At 36.0% G+C, this 21,117-nt stretch overlaps 1 protein-coding gene across 4 annotated transcripts in view; it reads left to right on the plus strand.

Annotated features, from left to right (window-relative positions):
• Window positions 1-21,117, plus strand: part of LOC122536419 (ral guanine nucleotide dissociation stimulator-like) — a 47,322-nt gene that overhangs the window by 11,145 nt on the left and 15,060 nt on the right. Inside the window, exons 1-2 of one of the 4 annotated variants that reach the window (XM_043668782.1) lie at window positions 4,104-4,375; window positions 15,771-15,987. The exons of 1 other annotated variant lie outside the window; for it this stretch is intronic. In XM_043668782.1, the coding sequence (XP_043524717.1) occupies window positions 15,823-15,987 (165 nt within the window). In that variant the 5' untranslated portion in view covers window positions 4,104-4,375; window positions 15,771-15,822. Of the gene's footprint in view, window positions 1-4,103; window positions 4,376-15,770; window positions 15,988-21,117 lie in introns of those variants that run through there. 2 more of the 4 variants (XM_043668783.1, XM_043668781.1) reach the window with 2 other exon arrangements.

The raw sequence follows: 21,117 nt of genomic DNA on the forward strand, positions 1-21,117 counted from the left end.
GGGGAAGGGGTTCGTTTCCCGCCAATTCTAGGGGCGAGAGCTACTCGTTATCGATTTTACGTCCCGGACCATACTCTCGTGTGCAGACTGACACGAGTGGTCCGTCGGAGTGCGCGTACGAGCTAACAAGATTTACTGTTCGGTGGATTGCACGCAGGTTAAGAACAGAACCGGGGGACGAGATGAAAGACAAAACGAAGCGAGTGAAATTCACCGAGTCGCTGTACATGATCCTGCCACATAACGCCAACGTAAACGCATCGCGAAAACGTGAATTTCACGTTTCGATCTCAGACTTCCCAGGTGTTGAAACACAGGCGAAAAAGTGGCTTCGTAGAAAAGGGGGAGAAGAGAAATTAATTTGAAAAAAAGAAACGATATGCAATCATGGAACGAAGGAAATCTAGAATCGAAATAGAGTGAAGATTACCGAAGTACGTTTCGCTTTTATAGACGTATAACTTGTCGTTTTCAAAGCGGAGGGAATTATTAACCTTCGAAGAGTTTCGAAATTTATCGGAAGAAATTGAGGTCACATCGAGAGGTTTCTTTCATTCGGTTATTCTGCAAGTGTAGTCTTTCTGTGCAAAATAGAATCTTAATGGAAAATTGTTCTAAGTACGATATATTTTATAGAAAACATTACATTTTATATATTTTTTCATGTTACGCGTATCATACAGTTTTGCATTGTAAAAATGCGTAAAAATCCACAGCTGATGACTAGGAGGGGTTATTAATTTGTATATGCGTTTCAATCAATAAATTTTGATACTAATTTTGATACAAATTTTGATTTTATTATTATTTACTATTTTATTAGAATTTGTTATTATTTATTCGAAATTTGTCTTTCTTTCTTAAGATCAAGATTTTCTTTATTTGCTTCTGAAACGATCTATTCACCCGGTATATTTAGATTCTCTTTTGCGTCATAAATCAGTTTGACAGAATTACGGTGTAGAGTTTGCAACACGATGACGTAGTAGACAAGTGGTTACGTCACGTTGGCGACGTCACGGCTGCATTTATTACAGCAGAGGTCGGCGATTCCGGTAGCGCGTAGGTGATAACGAGTGAAATACAGCTGGTCACCGGCGGTTGCAATTGTTTATCGATCCACGTGTTCCCGGACTCGTTCAAGTTCGTACCACGTCGCGACCCTCGCAGGACTCGACATTGTCTGGGGTGGCTTTCAGACGCCTTTGTATAATACCTCGCGAAGGTCTCTTCTGATTTGAAGGAACGATCGATCCCTTAAGAATTTTGCACTCCAGTCTGAAGCACGAAGAATCTTTGTGAGGAAATATTTGAAAGGGCAAAATAAATCGAAAGGATTGTTGGAATGATTAAACAATTGTGAATGGTTGAACATACGATATATTATCGACGAAACGAATCTTTGTTTAGATTTTGTGTCTTTGTAATAATCTGAATTTCAACACTTAGGAGAAGTCGAATGGAAGATAATCTTAAAAAAACAAGGACGTAGCAATTCTGATTCGACTGATTCCACTGTAGTTGGAATCCATTCATTTCTAAAAACGTTGCGTGAAAACGTTTGTCTGGTTGCGCGGCTAAAGCGAAAGGCATTCTTTCAATAACGGTGGACAAAGGTGGCGCCTCGTGAAAAGAAAGTGGCGATCCGTTTGCATAATCGTTCTTGCAATGAAATATGTGTCCATTAAAAAATCAGAGATAGTTCTACAGTCTCGTATCGTAAAGACTGGCGTGTTGTACGCAGCCACCCTTGCCCCGGCTCTTTGTCACCCTCGAGCACGGGTGTAGGGTAAATTTGATGACTCAGGTCGCATTATATGGGGAATGAAATTACGCTTCGTCTCTCTACGGGCACCATTGGAGAAAAGAGGAGAGACGGGCAAACATCTTGAACGTTGAAGTAGCTGTTTTGCTTCAGGGGATCTTTTGCAAAGTGGAATCTCCTCCGCCAGTCGCTTCAACAATATTTCAAGTTATGATTTTATTTCACGTTTCCGTGTCTTCAAAATCGTTCTCACAGAGTTCTTTGAAAGATTCAAAGGGATTGGGAATTTGGTAAATTTGATTAGATATTTTAAATTGTATTATATGTATATGTGTGTGTGTAATAATACTTCGATGAAAATCTTCATTCGATGTCCGGGTTTGGCTGGTATCCGAACAACGTGACGATTACGCGTAATCGTGAGAGACAGTGTTGGGTTTCGAGGATTCGTGTAGAAAGCGTGACCGAAACGAAATCCAACGTGCACGCTCGCATGGAGACACACATAAATTCTTTTGCGCTCATGGTAACAGTCGGTTTGATTGTGGCATTATCGGCACGCGATGCGCATCGCAAAAAAAAAAAAAAAAAAAAAAAACTGTATCAAAGGAATGCCAGTGTTTAAGTAGATCCATCCGTCTGACCATTTTACGCTGCTCCAAATAATTGATTTCATCTACTTTATTGACTATTCATCTATTGCTATATTTTCACTTTATGCGTGTACGTTCGTTGGGAATTTACGATGTTCGACATGTAAGATGAACGAGAAAGAATGTTTCTTCTTCTGTGGGAATTTCTTTCATTTTATTTCTTTCGTTTCGGTCGAACTTATATCGATTTCCAAGGTCTGGAATGGAATTATTATGCCAGATGGTCATTGTGAGATTTTAATGCTTTGAATGCTGTAGTTACGGTAAAAAATATCGTGAGACTTAAATAATATTGACGCAGAATCTCGTTACACAGAATTTTACGTCAATGATGTTGTAGCTGTGACGTATTCAGATATTTTTTCAATAATTGCAGCATAGAGTTATCTATTAATCATCGACACATTCATGATATTTTTTTAAATAAATGTGTTACGATTGTTGATCATGAGCGCGTGTCAACGGTAAAATCGTTGGAATTGAATTACGCGGTAGAAATCAAATTTATCGATTGATGAATCGATAAATGCCGGGTTCTCCGATGGTAATGTCATGCATCGACTTTACCGTAGCGTGTGACACGTATCAGTGCCGTATATAGTTGAAATCTAGAGACTACGATGCATGAAATCATTTCTTTTATTTTCTGTTTTCAACTTTATTGAAACTAATTACAAAACATTCTTATTAAAATTATTTACATTCTTTATTAAAATTTGCAAATTTAACTACGTCTCTTTACATTAATTGCTGTATCAATGCACAAATTAATTCGTAAATGATCTTCATGCTCTTAAAATTAATTGAAATTAATTGGAACTCATAAAAATATCTACATACATAGTACATTGACATTTTATCAATTATTATATCAATTGCACACGAAAATGTATTCTGCGTATCATGTACGTAGCACGTGAAAAGGTTTTCTTCTCGAAAATTATAAAAGTTCAAATGTCTCTAAAATCGCTGAGAAATTTCTTTTTTCATAATTAGATCTACCTAGATCTCTTAAAACTTGTTTAAAACGATGTTTCTTCGTTATTTTATCGAACTTTAAATATTACGGCTAAATTTTAGGATTTCATGCAGACTTTAAATCCCGAAGACTCAATAGTTTAATTAATCGATATATTTTCGAGAGAATGAAAGTATCCTTGTCTTTCCACTTGCTACGCGAGTACAAAAACATCTTTCGACGAAAACGAAGGCCCAGGATCGTCAGAACGAAGTGTTTTGAAACGAGGTGTATTAATATTTTTCCAAGAAATTGACAAGTTCAAAATTTCCTAGGAATTACAGTTCAAAATATCAACAAATACCTGAGCGACTGTACAAACAATCGTGCGTGATTGTGCGTCCTGCCCGTCTCGGGAAATATCCTGCGCCCGAAGCGCTACGACTAGGTCATTGTGGTCGCTCGTGTCTTCCAGCTAGGACGAAGAGATTTATGTCAGTGCACAAGCCACGGTGATAATGGAGACGGGCGGCCGACGTAAGAGCGTGGTCAGTCCGATTGCATTGAGCCGGTTCGGCCGAATTGCGTGTGTTTGCCGCGGTCTAGAGAGTCTCTCAGTCGTCGTCGGGACGTCGAGCCGTGCGGATGTTCAGCGACGTTCCGTGTTGGTGCCGCTGCAAAACGGTCTCGTGACTGTTTTTCCTCCCTTGGTCGGGTTCCATCGGCGACCACCTGTGCTTGGTCCGCGGCGTGCCCAACGCCACGAGTTTTCGGTCACGCTTGCGGCTGCACGTGTACGCGTACGCGTGTGTATATGTGTGTGTGTGTATGCGTGCCTCCTGCGCTTGGAACACAAAAGTCGGACCGGCAGGAGAGAAAGGTACGAGGGCAGGTGTTGAGGTATACGAGGTTCGCCGAGGATTGAGTCGCGTTCCTTGAGGTGGCTCTCGGGACCGCGTCCAGTTCTTTCTTTGAACGCACGATTTTCTTCTCACTGTGGTGAGTGATCCGACGAATTATTGGAATTTTCCGATTATTTGGATTAGCGCGCTATTGCGAATTAACACACGTTTGTGTCGGATGATCTTGTGTTGGTTTGACACAACGATGGAGCGTGAAGCTTAAATATTGAGATGCAGGGAAAATTGGCAGATGTAAAAAGTAGAATTCTGAAGATTAGTTTTTTTAATTGAGTTTGTGTAACATAGATAGATCAATCACTAGATCAATTAGAATTTTATTGTAAATTTTCGAAAATTTATACGCTCGTGTAATGGTATGTTCCAGCGTTTAGAAATATATTGAACATACATTGCAAGATATTGTAAGATATTATAAAAATGTACAGTTTTATTCATAGTTCGATCAAATCAAAAATTTATATGTTCTAATAACTTGTTCTCCCTCGCAAATATGTGTTAATTCGGCAAACGTATATACTTATTAATCAATATAAATGCTTATCGATTTCGTAAATATATATTCACAAGCGATACAAATTGATTCTATCATGTCTTTTGGATGTCTCTTCCATCAAATCATGTTTTCCTAAATATGAAAGATTCTCATCTATCAACTATATAATAATGATATTGTTTTAAAATTTCTCTCGACCGAAATTACAAAGTTCAGATATAAAATATTCGATCGCAAATGACTAAAAATAACAATTTGACTAAAACTTTCAATGAAAATAGTTTAAAATGTACATGCATTCATATCGACTAGCCAGTCTGTACGTTTAATACGATAAATACGATAAATTTAAATATAAAATAATTATAAAAAATTTAAATATTAAATAAATATAAAATACGATAAATTTTATTTCTAATTTCAAGAAACAAGGTTAATTAAGCAATGCACACACGAAAAATCTCAAAAATTGAAATTTGCGTTCGCCGGGTTCGAGCTGCTCCGTTTTTTCTTTTTTTTTCATTTCGAGGGTAGACGACGATCGAACGACGAAGAGGTTTGCAAGGTCGCGAGTAATGTTTGCGACTATGAGATCTCGTAAAGATATCGAGCCGCATTGTTTTTTTCGCCTCGTTGGTAATTCTACGATAGATTTAGAACATCGTTGACTTCTGATTGATCGATATTTTTCTAGGCTTTACATCAATGTCAGCATAGATCCCCTTAATTACACAGCAGAACGACGTATGCAGTATTTCAAAAGAACTATAGACTCGCAATATGGTAGAAGATACACGCGAAGAATGACGAGGTAGAAAAACTTTCGGTTGCATGATAGTTGACAAAGGGAATAATCGTTCGTTTCGGTATAGATCGTAATAGTTCGTTTCATTGAGCGTGCATTTAAAAGTTGTCGTCGTTAAATTGTTCCTCGCATGGAAACAAAAAGCGATGGCAATTCGTTCGACTGAAAGATTCAATTTGTCCCCACATTGTATCGGCGCCTTGCAATTTTGCCTTTTATCGTCTTTATTCGATGCCTATCAGCGCTTATTATCGAGCCACTCGATAAAATTGATCTCAGATAAAACTGTCGAGCTCAGAGTCTCATCAGTAATTTTCTTAATCGATTGTTTGGACTTTCAGACCGGAGGATGAAGCGTCGTTTTCGTGACATTTAAAACAACCATTTCATTCGAAGCGTCGTATATTCTCTCGTGCATTATGTGGATAAATTTCGAATGAAATGAATACGAGCCACATTTTTGTACTGGTTATATCAATTTAACTATGGAGGAGTAATCTTTCTGCTTGTTTTTTTTTTTTATAATCGTTAGTCTCTGTACGCATGTATATCGCTGCTTGGATGGAATTTATGCAAGCGACTCCGATTTTGCTACGATTCGAACTGATTTTATAAATTTTGTATTGCAGTTTTTTTGCGAATCGTGCATGTAAAATTCTAACAAGCGACAATCAAATCGGTTACGGTTTTAAATTTGAAATAAAAACGCGACGTACGTAAAAATATTTCCGACGAAACTACGATATTTTAAATATAACAGGAAATGCGTGTCTCGAGCAAACGAGTTTTTTTATTAGTCTTTTCTATCAGTCAGTCCACAGTTCTCGCAGCTACGTTATTTCGTTCAAATACGCACGTTCTATGCACAAGTGCTGGAAAAATCTTATCAGAGCAAGCAGACTCGCCTTCTAAGTGCATACGAACGTGTTAGGAGAGTTTCACGGGTTCTTGGAACACGTTGGAAAATCAGACGCCTTGTCACAAGTTACACACGTTGTACACGTTGAGTATTCCACGTGAACGATCGCGCACCTATGCATCAGCCGTATGACTAATCTGTGTGTTACGCGCTATGTTTCTATAATCCGCTTACTCTCTGCTGTCTTAATTATTAGCGATTTTCTCATGAAAAATCGAACAGTAGGTCGTAACGCTTAAAAATAGACGATTACACACATGCATGCCTGGAATTCTTTGTCTGCCGACTTTTCGCTATTCAAACCGCGTCCTTAAAGTGTTACAAGTCTTTTCAGTTTCTCCAGTCTCTTCTTGAATGGTACAAATAAAAAATTGAAAAAAAATAGCGTGAAATCAGAAAACAAAACTGTCACGTGCTTAAAATTCACAATTTTGGATTATATTGTTGGGATGTTTTCGAATTTCTCACTAGATTTTCATTGCGTGCAATCTCATACAATTTCAATTATACGAATGAAAAATGAGTATTAATTTCAATCAAAGATTAGAATCAAATTAGTATTTCCAAATGTTTTAAATTATTTTAACTTCGTTTTATCTTAATTCTTTTTGAATTCAGCAAATTTGCTTGGATTTGAAAATGAAATTCATAATCTATTAAAATTGTTGATTATTTGTAACTATGATCATTTTTTTTTAATTGTTTACCGTTCTGTTACTGCATGTTCTTCCTACATCATCACATTAGCGTTAATTCATTTTTTAAATATGATCATCTAATCAAACGCCCAGCCTCCGGATTGAAATACCAATGTCCTATTCTGTGCATCAATTGTTATTTGTTATTTTAATTACTGTTTGCTGAATCTCGGATTAGAGAAAACAAAAAAAAAAAACTTCATTATCATCGTACAAAATTGCACCTTATATTAACTATTTGCCAGTTAGATCGGAGAAAAAAGTCGTACTCAATCATTAACAAACGAAATTGTAGTTATAGAAAGTTAATATTTCCCACAATTTTGCTTTTTCCTTTTATGTCTGTCCCTTCCAGATATGAGACAAAGAAAAAAAGAAAAAAGAAAAAAAGCAGAAGAGTGAATCGATTAAAATACCTCCGCTCTACTGGCTTTCGAGATTGGTTCACATCCAACGTTTCATTGCCTACGATGTTATTTTAACAACGTTTATTCCGATTGAATGGCCAGAATTTCTAGAAGAAAACCTCTTGCACCGAACTGCACACGAGATATCGACCAATCCATCGGACGTAGCAAATCGGTGGCAAACGATCGGGATTTCGAATACGCGAGTTTCAAGAGCACGGTTGAATGAATCGCACGTATCGTGGCGAACACACGCGGTTCACTGCACGTGCATCGTTCTGACGTGTCGAGCAACGTAGGAACGGAGCAATTTGGTCGAACACGGTTTGGCACGAATTTCCGGAACGAACGTTTACGAGTAGAGATTAAAAGCGCGAGTACTATCGCGCCGGGCTACGCTCCAAATTTTATCGCGAAAGTCGAATTGCCTGAGCGAATCTTTTCTCTCCTCTTGTCACTGCAATGTATACTTCGTTTTCTCTTTCACATTTTAATTCAGTTTGCTTAGCTTTACAAATTTTTGCTCCCAGTCAAAGTTTGATTTTTCGCCGTTTCTTTTTTACTTCTTTTTTACTCAAAAAAAGAAGAGCAGTCTTTTTTTTTTTTCGTTTTGTTACAACAAAGTATTTCCAAATACGTGAATTTTTTACAATACTGAGCAATGTTTTTGTATGGTAATGTTTTAACTCGCAATATCTAGCAATATTTTGTTGCAAAAGCCAGAAGATGATAATTCGATTTGCTTTTTTCTTGGTTGGCCGGATGGAAACAGTCGCGATAAGTCAAGGTTGACTCTCATTTTTGAAACCGGATCGAGTATGCTAATGTAACACTGACATTCGCGCCAGATTCGTCCTCTTCTCTTTCTTGCGTTTTATCATTGGGACGCGCCTTATCTCGCCGCGGTCACATTTAATTATAGCGGAGTTTGCTTTATTTACGAATATTCTGATCAAGAGAAGGGGAGACGTCTGAAGTTCTTGGTCTCTCGTGGACGGTAGATTGAGAAATCTTCGAATTATTAGAAGATCAACGATTATTACGTAAAGCGTGTTTATCGTCGAGAAAGAACAGTGGTCCTTTATGTTTTAATAAAACTGTCTTTGAGACAGTGAGCAAAACACTGAATGAAGGACACTTGTTCTTCAGAGGATTTGATTTTGATTTCACTTTCGAGAATAATTTTATTACTTTATTGGACATAATGATTCTATTATTAACCAAATAACTTTACTTAAATATCTATTAAAGAGGTACAAAGTTATAGGCCTCCTAACTCTTATCATTAGATTCATGATTTTTCCATATATAGTAGAACACTTTGAAATTTTATATTAGGTATTTAGGCATTTTATACCCCTTTTTTTTTTTTTAAATAAAATCATAGAGAAATAATGTTAAAAATCCATTTTACAGTCTTTGTAAAGTTTCCGTGCGCGTTTTAAAATTGTGTAAAAAGAAAACGAAGATACGTTTCTCTCCTGTTTCATATATCACTTTCGAGAATAATTTTATTACTTTATTGGACATAATAATTTATTATTAACCTTATTTAAATATTTATTAAATAAGTCTCCCAACTGTTAGATCCATAATTTTTCCATATATAGTAGAACATTTTGAAATTTAGCATTTCATACTTTTTTTTTTTAAATAAAATCATAGAGAAATAATGTTAAAAATCCATTTTACAGTCTTTGTAAAGTCTCCGTGCGTGTCGAATTTTAAAATTGTGTAAAAAGGAAAAGATACATTTCTCTCCTGTTTCATACATCATTCATACATCGTTCTTTTATAAAAGCACTCTTGAAAACGCCTAAATTCAGAAACGCCTCTCAGTTCGTCACAGAAATTACTCGCGGTTTATAAATCGTCGTCGGTGGTACGCTTTCGTTTCTTTCTCGGACGTTCTCGTCGAAAAGACGCTTGACTTCGCTTGAATTCGACGTGATTCGCAGAATGGTAATTGATAGTTTCCTACCCGCGACCTGAACAAGCATAATTTCCCCTCTTTGCTCGAGATTACGAACGGTAGAAAATTCGCTACGGAATCGGCTGTCCGAGTTTCTCGAGTTTCATTTCACCATTTTGCCATTTTCGTACGAGACCTACGAGTACGAGTCGTTCGAGATTAGTCGATGGAATTACTCTTCCTGGCTACGTGGCCAGACTCAGAATGTCATTATGACTGAAGTGCACCGTGGCTGAGGTGGAGCACGTCTATAATGGAAGATATTTCGGGTCGGAGGCTTTTCGATATTTCAACGATTTTACTTTCTATTTATAGCATTAGCACAATGCTAATATTCATTAAAAATCGTATGAGATCGAATAATTAAGAAAGCTTGTCTTTCTTGAAATAATTCAATATATTTGCAATTAGTTAATGTATAATGATTTATAGTTGCTTGATTCTTAATAGAAAAGTAATATATTTCGTTAATATAAATTCAGTAATATATATAATATAATATAAATATAAATATAATATAATATAAATATAAAATATAATATATTTATATTTATATAAGTAATATATTTCGTTAATATAAATTCAGTAATATATATATATATATATATATATTTATATTTATATTTATATATAATATATTCCAGTAATATAAATTCATTCAATAATAGTCAATATCAATAATTTTTAGTAGCAAATAAAAAAAACGACAACGACATAAATTTATAGCTGTTTAGAAAATTTTATTTCGAATGTTTCTCTAAGATCTTGCGATTGGGATAGGGTTATAATGCCTAATAGCAATTTTCCTCGAAGGCCATCAATCGCAATATAAAATATATTGCACGGAGAACATTCGATTTCATTCGCGACCAGAGAACAATCCTTCGAACCTTCTGCCTCGTTTAAACGTCTGGCAAACGAACTTGTGTACAAACAGTTCTGTTAATGCTTGCGGCAACTAACGTGACGTATTAACATCTATGACCTTATATTACGTATTTGTTGAGCAAGATTGGTTGCTAGTCTTCGTTGGGAGTCTCGATTGAACGAACTCAATCAACGATTTAATTTCTTTATTCTACATGCGCAATCGATTCCTCGTAGCTGGCTGTCAAAGGAATTGATTCGTTAAACGATTGGGATCATTTTGCCCCGAGAAAAAAAGAAATTATATTTATATTTATTTCCCGTTTATAGTTCTGAATCGTAAATGACAATCTTCGAAAAATTCCCTATTTATAGCTCTTAACCGTTAAATGACAATTTTTGAAAAACGGTTTTTTGAAAACCATTTGCAGACTTCCAAAATTCCTTATTTATAGCTCCTAACCGTTAAATGACAACTTTTGAAAAGAGCTGAAAAACATTTTTTAGCGTCAGAGAACAAATTACAAAAATGTATTCGACTCAGAGTTCTCGAATGGCTCGTAAAGGCATTCAGTGTTAAATAAGAAAATAACGTAACAGCCGAGTCATTTGAGCCGCCAAATGATTCATGCTCGCATGAAACGCGCTGCAGCTTAAAGCACACTTCCTGCTAGCGAATGGTCCCTGCTAGCAGCTCCCTTTACGGACAATGGCCACATTGCATAATGCACTCCGCGTGCCTGATCTTCGCTCCAGATTTCAGATGAAATATATAATATACATATTGGCGTGTTGTACGTGTCTGCAATAATTTATATCGAATTCCCAATTTCCACAAATCAGTCTTCCAATTTCCTTTTACTCCAGTAATGGCAAACATTTGTTTTAGAAATGTTCGAAATGATTTTAATTGACTTAATTGCAACGTAGCTGAAATGAAATTTTATCCCTTTGGTGTGTAAAATCGATAATCAGAGAATCGAAGGTGTACTCATATTTTCTTCTCCTTTCTACAATATTTCATTACAGAGACAAGAAAATAATGAGTGTGAAAATTAATAAAAATGTACGTAAGATTATCAACGCGAAAAAGAAAAGAATCAAATTGCTTTTCAATCAAAAAAATCTTACGATTACTTGCAAAAAAGACAAGCTAAAAGTAAAATCGATAATTAGAGAATCGAAGGTGTACTTATATTTTCTTCTCCTACAATATTTCATTACAGAGACAAGAAAATGATGAGTGTGAAAATTAATGAAAATATACTTAAGATTATTGAAACGAAAAAGAAACGAATCAAATTGCTTTTCAATAAAAAAAAATCTCACGATTACTTGCAAGAAAGACAAGCTAAAGGTAAAATCGATAATCAGAGAATCGAAGGTGTACTCATATTTTCTTCTCCTACAATATTTCATTACAGAGACAAGAAAATTATGAGTGTGAAAATTAATGAAAATATACGTAAAATTATCGAAGCGAAAAAATAATGAATCAAATTGCTTTTCAATAAAAAAAAATTTTACGATTACTTGCAAGAAAGACAAGCTAAAAGTAAAATCAATAATCAGAGAATCGAAGGTGTACTCATATTTTCTTCTCCTACAATATTTCATTACAGAGACAAGAAAATGATGAGTGTGAAAATTAATAAAAATATACGTAAGATTATTGAAGCGAAAAAGAAAAGAATCAAATTGCTTTTCAATTAAAAAAAAAAAATCTCATGATTACTTGCAAGAAAGACAAACTAAAAGTAAAATCGATACTCTGAGAATCGAAGATATATTCATATTTTCTTCTCCTACAATATTTCATTACAGAGACAAGAAAATGATGTAAGATTATCAAAGCGACAAAAAAAAAAGAATCAAATTGCTTTTCAATCAAAAGAAAAAAAATCTCACAATTACTTGTAAGAAAGACAAGCTAAAAAGCAAAATCGAATAGTGGAAAAACCTTATAGCTTTTTGTTCATTCCATCCAATTGAGAACGCTTGTAAAACAACTGTTGTCTCGGCACGGTGCGCGTTTTTCAACTCACGTTTCCTACAGCAAGTTATCGTACAAGTTCCTTCAGTCACGTCTCGGTTTCAAGTTTACGAACGTAAAGTTCCCTTGGATCGGTTACGAGGCGCTGTTTTTTTTTTTTTTTTTTCTTCTTTTCGAGTCACGGCTGGTCTCGTGGTGAACTCGTTAATTCAATTCGCAGGTACGAGCGTACGAGAAATAACGAGGAGGCGAGGGGTTGAGATCATGACGTGCGATCGTGCCGTTTCTCGTGGCAAGCGGTGACGGGGCGTTCAATTTTATCGGAACGAGGCGTCGACGGGCATCGACACTTTTATCGAGGATTCCGCTTAATCTTTTTTCCACGTTTTCTAGGATCGTTTTCATCGAGTCACCGCTCGTTCTCTTTACTCTCCGTCAATCGTTCTCGTCCGACGTCTCACTCGTGTTGAACAATCGAAGACGACGGCGATGTCGATTTTCTTCGTTTCTTCTCTCCGAGTGTCGCCTCTTCGCTCTTTGTTACTGACTTCGTTTTTTCACTCTTCGATCCGAGTTTTGTTTTACATTTGCGTCGGCTGTACACAGTTTTGTTGCGTCCGTGCATATTGTTTTATCATTGGAGCTACGATAGTGTATTACTGCTGCGTAACGAATCGGCACGTGGGAAATTCTAGACACACACAGAATGGACTTTGACGGTCATGCGTCGTAAATTAATTTGATAAACTGAGAGAAAAAAAAAAAAAAAAAAAAAAAAAAAAAATACGGTTCTCAAGCTCTTCTCACGCACGAGTCAAGTGATTTTCTATCTTCGTTTGATTTTGCAGAGTTTAATTTTTCGTAATATACGTTACTTCGTGATTAATATTTTCTGTTGAAATTACGATGAACTCAATCCTCAATGTGTTGATTGCAATTTAATATTTAAAATGAAAAATGGTGAAACACGAAAAAAATTAATAAAATTCAAGAAGCATAGATACATAATTTCCAAGATGAGTATTGACAACGCGTCATGTCGCGAATAAGCAGTTTCTCAGTTAATAAAATGAAAATTGTATGGAAAAGAGTCGTGCAGACAGTCGGAGGACGTTACTTTGTTTTTTCCTCGTCTTTGTTGTTCACCGGGCTATTTAAAATGTGAAAAGTCACGGGGTTGCCGGGCGTTCAGAAAACACGCGCGCGGTTTCCAGCAACAGGAAGCGTAATCCCGCCCACGCGGCAGCGACATCCTCTTTAGCGAAAATGTTTTCCGTCGTCTGTTCCCTCGACCTTTGAACATCGAGCATTCAGCCATCGCAGGATCGATCGATGCTTATGAAACTACCCGTTTGATCTTTCCCTCAAGGAAAAACAATCGATCCGCGTAGGCAAAACGATTGTTAACGTAGCCGAGAACAGGCTTTTTTTTTATCGAACGCGAATCGCGTACTCGATAAGCATCAAACTAGATGAAAATTGAACTTACCTGTTGAAATAGAAACGCATATCGAACAAATTCTCTTAGAGTACATGCGCTCTTCGTTTCGATAATTTTTTTGAGTTTAAACTCGAGTTTGGACTAGGAAGATCTTCAATTTCAAAATTCAAGTTTATCGGCTATCGAGTGGTATTAGAAAGCGTAGGAGATTTTTGAAGATTCGTTGCAATTTAAATAATGCATATCCGTGGGTTATTTGATTTTATTAATATTATTCGTAGAACAGATTAGATAATCTGGATTTCAATTTTTTATCGAAGTATCTCTCAGAATCACGCCTACAATTAGATGTATGACTATAGACAGGCATAGATGTCAGCATAGATCAGTTTATTATATTTCGTAAATTCGTGTGTAAATTTGTAAAAAAAAAAATTTTGTCTGAGATATCAAAGTTTCCGTTTTGTTTATCTCTCTTCATATTGCCTCTAGATTGATAGTTCATCGATTTTGCATTAATTGAGGTAAATTTAATCTCGAAAATTATTTTACAAAATTCGTACAAGATTTTGGGATGGAAATCTGTGCCAATATTTTTGTTCATTACTCTCTACAGAATGTCTCAGTATTAATGATACAACAGGCTGCGAGATGATTCTGAAAAAATGGAGCTCGGTCGTATCATTGATATACTGGGACACCCTGTACATTGTCGATCACACGACAGCGTCATCGATTTTTTATAAAACTGAAAGAACTCTTTGAATTTTCTTACAATGCGTTCACGTATACATTTTTAATTGCTCGATAACGAGAATCTCGAGAACGGAGCAGCTCGATCGAACGAGACCGCAGACTCGATGTCGCGTCTCGGAAACTAAATTCTCATGGACGTACAGACAGATAAGAGAGGTTATTTTCATTTAGCCTTTCGCAAATCGACGATCGCAAGTTGTACTTTTTTAACATTACGATTCGATTTCGGTAATGAGTGACGCACAGTTGTTGCTGCGGCGTCATTCACGACGGCGGCTGGTGGGAATTGTAACGTTAAACCAGCTTGAATCGACGATGATTCAGTTGCTCGTCGGCAATAGCGTCGCGAGCAAGTTCGAACAACGTATCGCGGCTGGCTATCGATCAGTTTTCGAGCGACGACGAATCGGGGAAAGAGCTGTGAATTGTGTCGCGTCGCGAGTTCCTAAGAGAGGACACACCGTGCGTTCGATCTCCTCCGTGCTTATTTCTTCAATTTAACGTTCTATAAAAGGAGTGTCTCAAAGAGGATTTAATCGAAAATGAAGAAAAGAGAAAACTCTGAAGAAACTTTGTTCGAACAGTGACTTTTTAACTTTTAATAATAGAATTCTTTTCGAATCGCGGAATATTTCTTTGTTTCAGCAGTTGTCACATGCGATCGCATTTTCTTTTGAAAAAATTTTGTTTTAAAACATATAAAAGTAAATTGAGAATTAGTTGTCCGTCTTGGACAATTATATTCATCGATCGGAATCGAGCGAATATTTTAAACATTGATCGATATATCCTTATCCAATCGATAATTCATTGATTCAAAAGTGCCCCCGACGTTGTACAACGTGTGCCATCAAGTACAAGCAAATAATTCTCTTCTACGTCGAACGGTCGAAATTCTATATATATAAATTCCGAAGTGAAAAAGTTTCTCACCGTTCGAAATTCCAAGAATTCGCGAAACAACGAAAGTGCAACTTGCGACCTGCCCACCTGCCGCGAAATCCTCGCAAGCCGAGAGACTTGACCGAAAACTAAAAAAAAAAAAAAAAAAGAAAAAGAATCGTGAGACGCTCGGTGAATGTTGAACTTGGTCAGATGAATCACGAGACAAATTGCACAGGCAGAATCGAAGTGACAGAAGAAGGGGAAGTTCCGCGGACATTCACACGTGGATGCTGTGGCCCGTGTTGGGGGATGACGGGCTGAGCCCAACGTCGCCCCCGGCGTCGGCCAGCGTCAAGGGGGTGAACAAACTGGCGCCCCTGCTGCTCTGCGCCCCCTGCAAGCCCAGCAGCCACAGGAAGAACCAGAATTCCACGCAGTGGTACGTGCAGCAGGTAAAAACCGACTGGCAACAAATTCATCATCCGTTTGCCTCCTCCGTTTTCTTTTCTTTCTCGTAGTTTCTCCTTTGTTGTTTTCTTCTCCTCTTCTCTGTTTTTCTTTTCTCTTCATTTTTCTCGTCACAGTTTTTTCTGCAACAGCGTTTTCTCTTCATTTCCACCCCTCCCCCATTTCTTCGTTGTTATTCGTTTCTGCGACGATTTTCTCGTTTCGTTCTCTTTCGCGTGCGCGTGTTTGTTTCCAGAGGAAATCGAGTAGAGTCGGCTTTCAGCCGTGGGGTTCGACACAGTGCTGCTGTAATTTTTCTTGCCCGCCGAATCGGAAAATTTTTGAATCGTAAAGAGCGACTTGTTTGAGTGAAATTTTTCGAACGTTTGATCATGTGAATTGAGAACTATTTGCAACAAGAAGGAGTAGATAATAAATATTTAGAGTGTAGAATATTGGTGAATATTCTAATCAATTGTAATTCTAGTGTCAAAATCGATGACAAGAGAGCAATAAAATAGCGACAGAGTCAAAGAAATATTCTTACCACGGTTTTGCAATTGTCAACTGTGATAATAATTTATATCCTTTCGCGACACGCCTTTCAAAATTCGTATCGATGTCAAATAACTTCGAACAATTGATTTTAACGCACATGCTAATTAGTTTCAATAATGACGTCATCAATTTGAAATTTCTATTGTAATGCAAATCGCTCGCAGCCTCGACGAGCCAGAGTCTCCACGACCCGCGGTACATAAATTTTTATTTCCATTCCGATGAAAAGTCTCGTTGAAAAAGTACTTTTACTAATTGCAAAAACAAAGAAATTGTGAGGTCCGTCGATAGTTCTGAACGATGAAATCTGTATGCTCGATCCACTTCTAATGATTTCGTGGGTATAACACGATGAAACCCTACGTCGCTCAATCACCAGAAATATCGAGTAGTTACGTGTCGAACCAACGGCTGGAAATCTGATTCTACTTGGTTGGAAAGTGTCGAAACTTCACTTCTGACTGTTCGTTTCTCCTAGTAATGCGATTGTTCCGTTGTCGAGTAAGTTTAAACGGTCTCGATCGTGAACGATATGTTGCGCGAAAGTTTACTCGAACGGATTCGTTCGATCGCGAGAATCGTTTCTGCGATGAAATTCGAAGAAAAGAAAAATTTTCAATCTTTCCAATCAACTCGTTCGATTTCAGTCATTCGCGTTCATTCGTATATCCGACTCGATACACAATTTGTGGAATGTTCGCGGATATATAAGTTTTCTAACGAGGAATTTCGTATAAGCGCGATAAAAATTTCTGTTTTCCATGATTTTTCCCAAGCTTTCGTAGACAACGCGTAATCCGTAATGTTATTGCAACCAGATTACGGTACGGTGATATGTTATCTGACGAAATTTGCTTTCGCGTGCAGAATTTTGTTTCGTATTTTTATTATTTTTAAGTATGTCACTTAATGCGTTTAGTGTGCATGCCAATTACGTTGATCGTAATCGTAGTATTGACCCTCTCGTGCATGAGAACGAGAGGGAAGCATCGTGCACTGTTGCTGTGTTTCATCACAGCAAATTGTCGATTTATGAATTTAATGAATCAGATGTTACATCCAATATATCTCGATTAGATTGATATACCACACGAGGAAATTCCCATGTTTCTCTATTGATTTTTCTTAGATTGGTACGTTACATATAATCTTTAATACAGTTTAGTTGATTGAAATGAGGTTTTAGGATCGGTGGAATCTTTTATTTGAAACAAATTAAATGCAATTTGCGATAATCACTTCTAAATCTTGATTATTTGATTACTATTGTGATTATATGTCAATGCTTTCAAATAAATGTCAGATAATTCGAATTTTTAGTTGAAGTTAAATAACTTGGAGATAATTTTTATCACTTGTTTATAAATAAAATAAATAAATCAACGCGCAATGATTATTTTAAATTGATAGCCAATCGAACAGAATGATGTTATTTAATTTATATAAATTTTAAATATTTAAATAATGCCAAGGCTCCTCTGAGACTTTGAGAGCCACAAGAATGACACAACTCGTTCAATTCTTTATTGTTTGAAACATTCCAAGAATTTACTTTCCTATACGAAGCGAGAATTCTGAGCAATTATAGCTGTTGTGTGAAGAAAAAGATTATTTAAGATGAGGAAAGTATAAGTTCGCAAATGGCAAACTTTCGATGTTAGAATTACCATAAAGGCTATAGAATTACCACAGACCATTGTGCTCTCTATTCAGTCAGGAATATCAAATTCTTTTGTTTTCATTCTTTCAAGAAGGAGAACTTTCCATCATTTTCAATTTTATATTTGTCAAAAAAATCTGTTGAAGCGAGCGGTAATTTTTCCATTCATCGACAAGAACTTTTCCATTACTTTCGAATGTTCTCGTTATCAAACGTGTTTGTTTTTCTCTCTATATCAATCGTATATTGTTTTTGCTTCGTCCAATGCCATCCACCATGCATTATTCTATTATATTGTATTATAAACAATTTTATGAAATGTACTGTTTGTGTCATACAAAGCATTTTGACATCATACAGTAATCACGATCGTTAAAGTTTTAAATGTCATCAAACTCGGAAATATATATAGAAGTTACAAGAATATTTACGAAAATCACAAAATTATTTGCCTAAACTAAATAAATTATCCAATTACATCATGCCCCAATATTTAACGAAACCATCACTCCGAGGCAACTATTTATACTTTATACTAACTTTTTTAATTAAGTGTATATTTGCAATAAACGCTTTGTAACTCTTGTATATTATATTTTACTTTTGGAAATTTTAGTAATATAAATATGTAATAGTTGTGTCTTACTACTGACTAGACGGATTTTTACGCAATTTTCGTATTTTTATTAGCAAAGAAATGAAATCTAGATGATAATTGTAAAAAATACTCTACTTTCATTATTTTATATTTCAATTTATTATTTATTATTTATTATTCAATATATTTCAATTTATTATTTATTATTCAATATATTTCAATTTATTATTTATTATTTATTATTCAATATATTTTAATTTATTATTTATTATTTACTATTCAATATATTTCAATTTATTATTTATTATTCAATGTATATTCAATTTATTATTTATTGTTTATTATTTATTATTCAATATATTTCAATTTATTATTTATTATTTATTTCTCAATTTATTATATCAATATTTTATACATTTCCGCGTATTTCCATAATTCACAATTAAGTCCGCAGCCCACTTATTGCAGTGTCAATGAAATTTCAAAAAGTTTCGCGGAACACGTACAATATATTCATAACAGCATTCAAATGCTTCCGTAAGCTAGTATAAATTGTTATTATATGACGATTATTATACGAATGATTCAGTTGCGCATCTCGTAGAACTCTTGTTTAAACAATTCGTGCAGTTATCGAGGTACGCGCGCGTAAAAGTGGTTTTAATCGAGTAATCAGGGTCAGGATGTCATCGGAACTGTATCGTTGTCGTTAATGACCAGGATGGACGATATGCAAATGAAGATTAAAGTGTGGTCTCTATCGAACGATGAGTAAACCCGAGGATCTCTTTCATCTACGTACGTGTCATTCAGACAGAGAATAATTGGACTTTAATTAAAAGCAAATGATGAATTGCACAGCAGAAGAATTGGTTTTTGTTCGTGCAGCCAGTTGTGGAAATTGGAGTGGTTATTTCGACACGTTCAGCTCGTATGATAATACTTTTCCCTCGTGATGTTGTCTAGCGTTTTCGCGTCAACAGAACGATTTTTTTACCACATTGGCGAACGATATAGCTGTTCCATTTTACGTCAATTCTTTGCTGTTTGTTTTCTCAAGACGCGCGTGCAAATTATGCGAGGGACGTTCAAACGTTCTGTTTGAATAGTTAAAGAGGTACGTTTCGCCTCGCGGAACGTACCTCTTGGACGAGTTTCGGTTAATTTTTTTTTTTTTTTTTACGCTTTTGCAGTTGCGGGGAACGTCGATACGTTGGCGTGACACTTTTTTTTTTTTTCTTTTTTCTTTATCTACGGTTGACTCATAGATAAAAGCGACGATTTGAGCAGCGGATAGTTGGACGAATTATGTCACGATCAGCGATAGAAAACTTTTAATGTATATATGTACGTAGTAGAAGACTTCTATAGTAAAATTGACTTTGTTAGTCATTTTTTTGTCACAGAAAAATTCGATTGTTCTATTTGTGATAGGAACGGAGAGACATTTTCATATGTTGGATCTAGGCCCTAGATATCTAAATATTAAATGCAAAATTTATAACTTGGGTAATTAGAATCTAAACTGAGATCTAGATTTATAATAAATTATAACAGATTAGGGATTTAAGGGACTTTCAGACTCAAAAAGAAATTTAAAAATTTTTAAATCTGAATTCATCATTTAAATAGTTTACATATATTGTAAGGATGTCAGTGTCGTTATGAAATATTATAATATTAAATTCACACGTATTACGATAATAAATCATTTTCATAATGAAAGAAACGATATATCTTCCTTATTTTCGGCATTCGAAGAAAAACTTTTTAACAGGGTAAAGGATCAAAACGTTGTGCGCAAATTCATTTGTCAGTGTGCGTCCTGATTGTGTAATTTCGCTAATTGTTTTCTCGAAAAAGCAACGATCTTTGTCACAGAAATTGCGTTGCGTAAGTGATATACATACGGATAAGGAGAACGAGAACGCGAAGCGATTAAAGGTGCTTTGACACCTTATTTACCGGTACGTGAGTCATCGTCGCTCCTTGCCAGTAGTTGGTTTAATTACTTATCTGGAATCGCACGTTTGCGTACTGGACTTACAGAACCGTGTAATTATGCGTTGCCTGGCCGGAAGCCGGCTGTGGTTCATGCCTAATTGAATTCCTCCCGAGAGGCAAAAGAATTCTCTTTGTTTATAAAACAACTTTTGTGGAACGTGTTCTCGCCAGAGACACGCGTTACACTTTCTGCCTCTGTTTGCAGTTGTGGCTCATCGCGTACGTAGCTTGTTCGTCATCTTCCTAGCTTCTGGCGTGAGATAAAAAAATCGAATCGCGTAGTAACGCGAATCGCAAGTTCAAAGTATTTTTTTG

Source organism: Frieseomelitta varia, unplaced genomic scaffold (genome assembly GCF_011392965.1).
Source record: "Frieseomelitta varia isolate USP_RPSP 00005682 unplaced genomic scaffold, Fvar_1.2 scaffold_834, whole genome shotgun sequence".
NCBI lineage: Eukaryota > Metazoa > Arthropoda > Insecta > Hymenoptera > Apidae > Frieseomelitta > Frieseomelitta varia.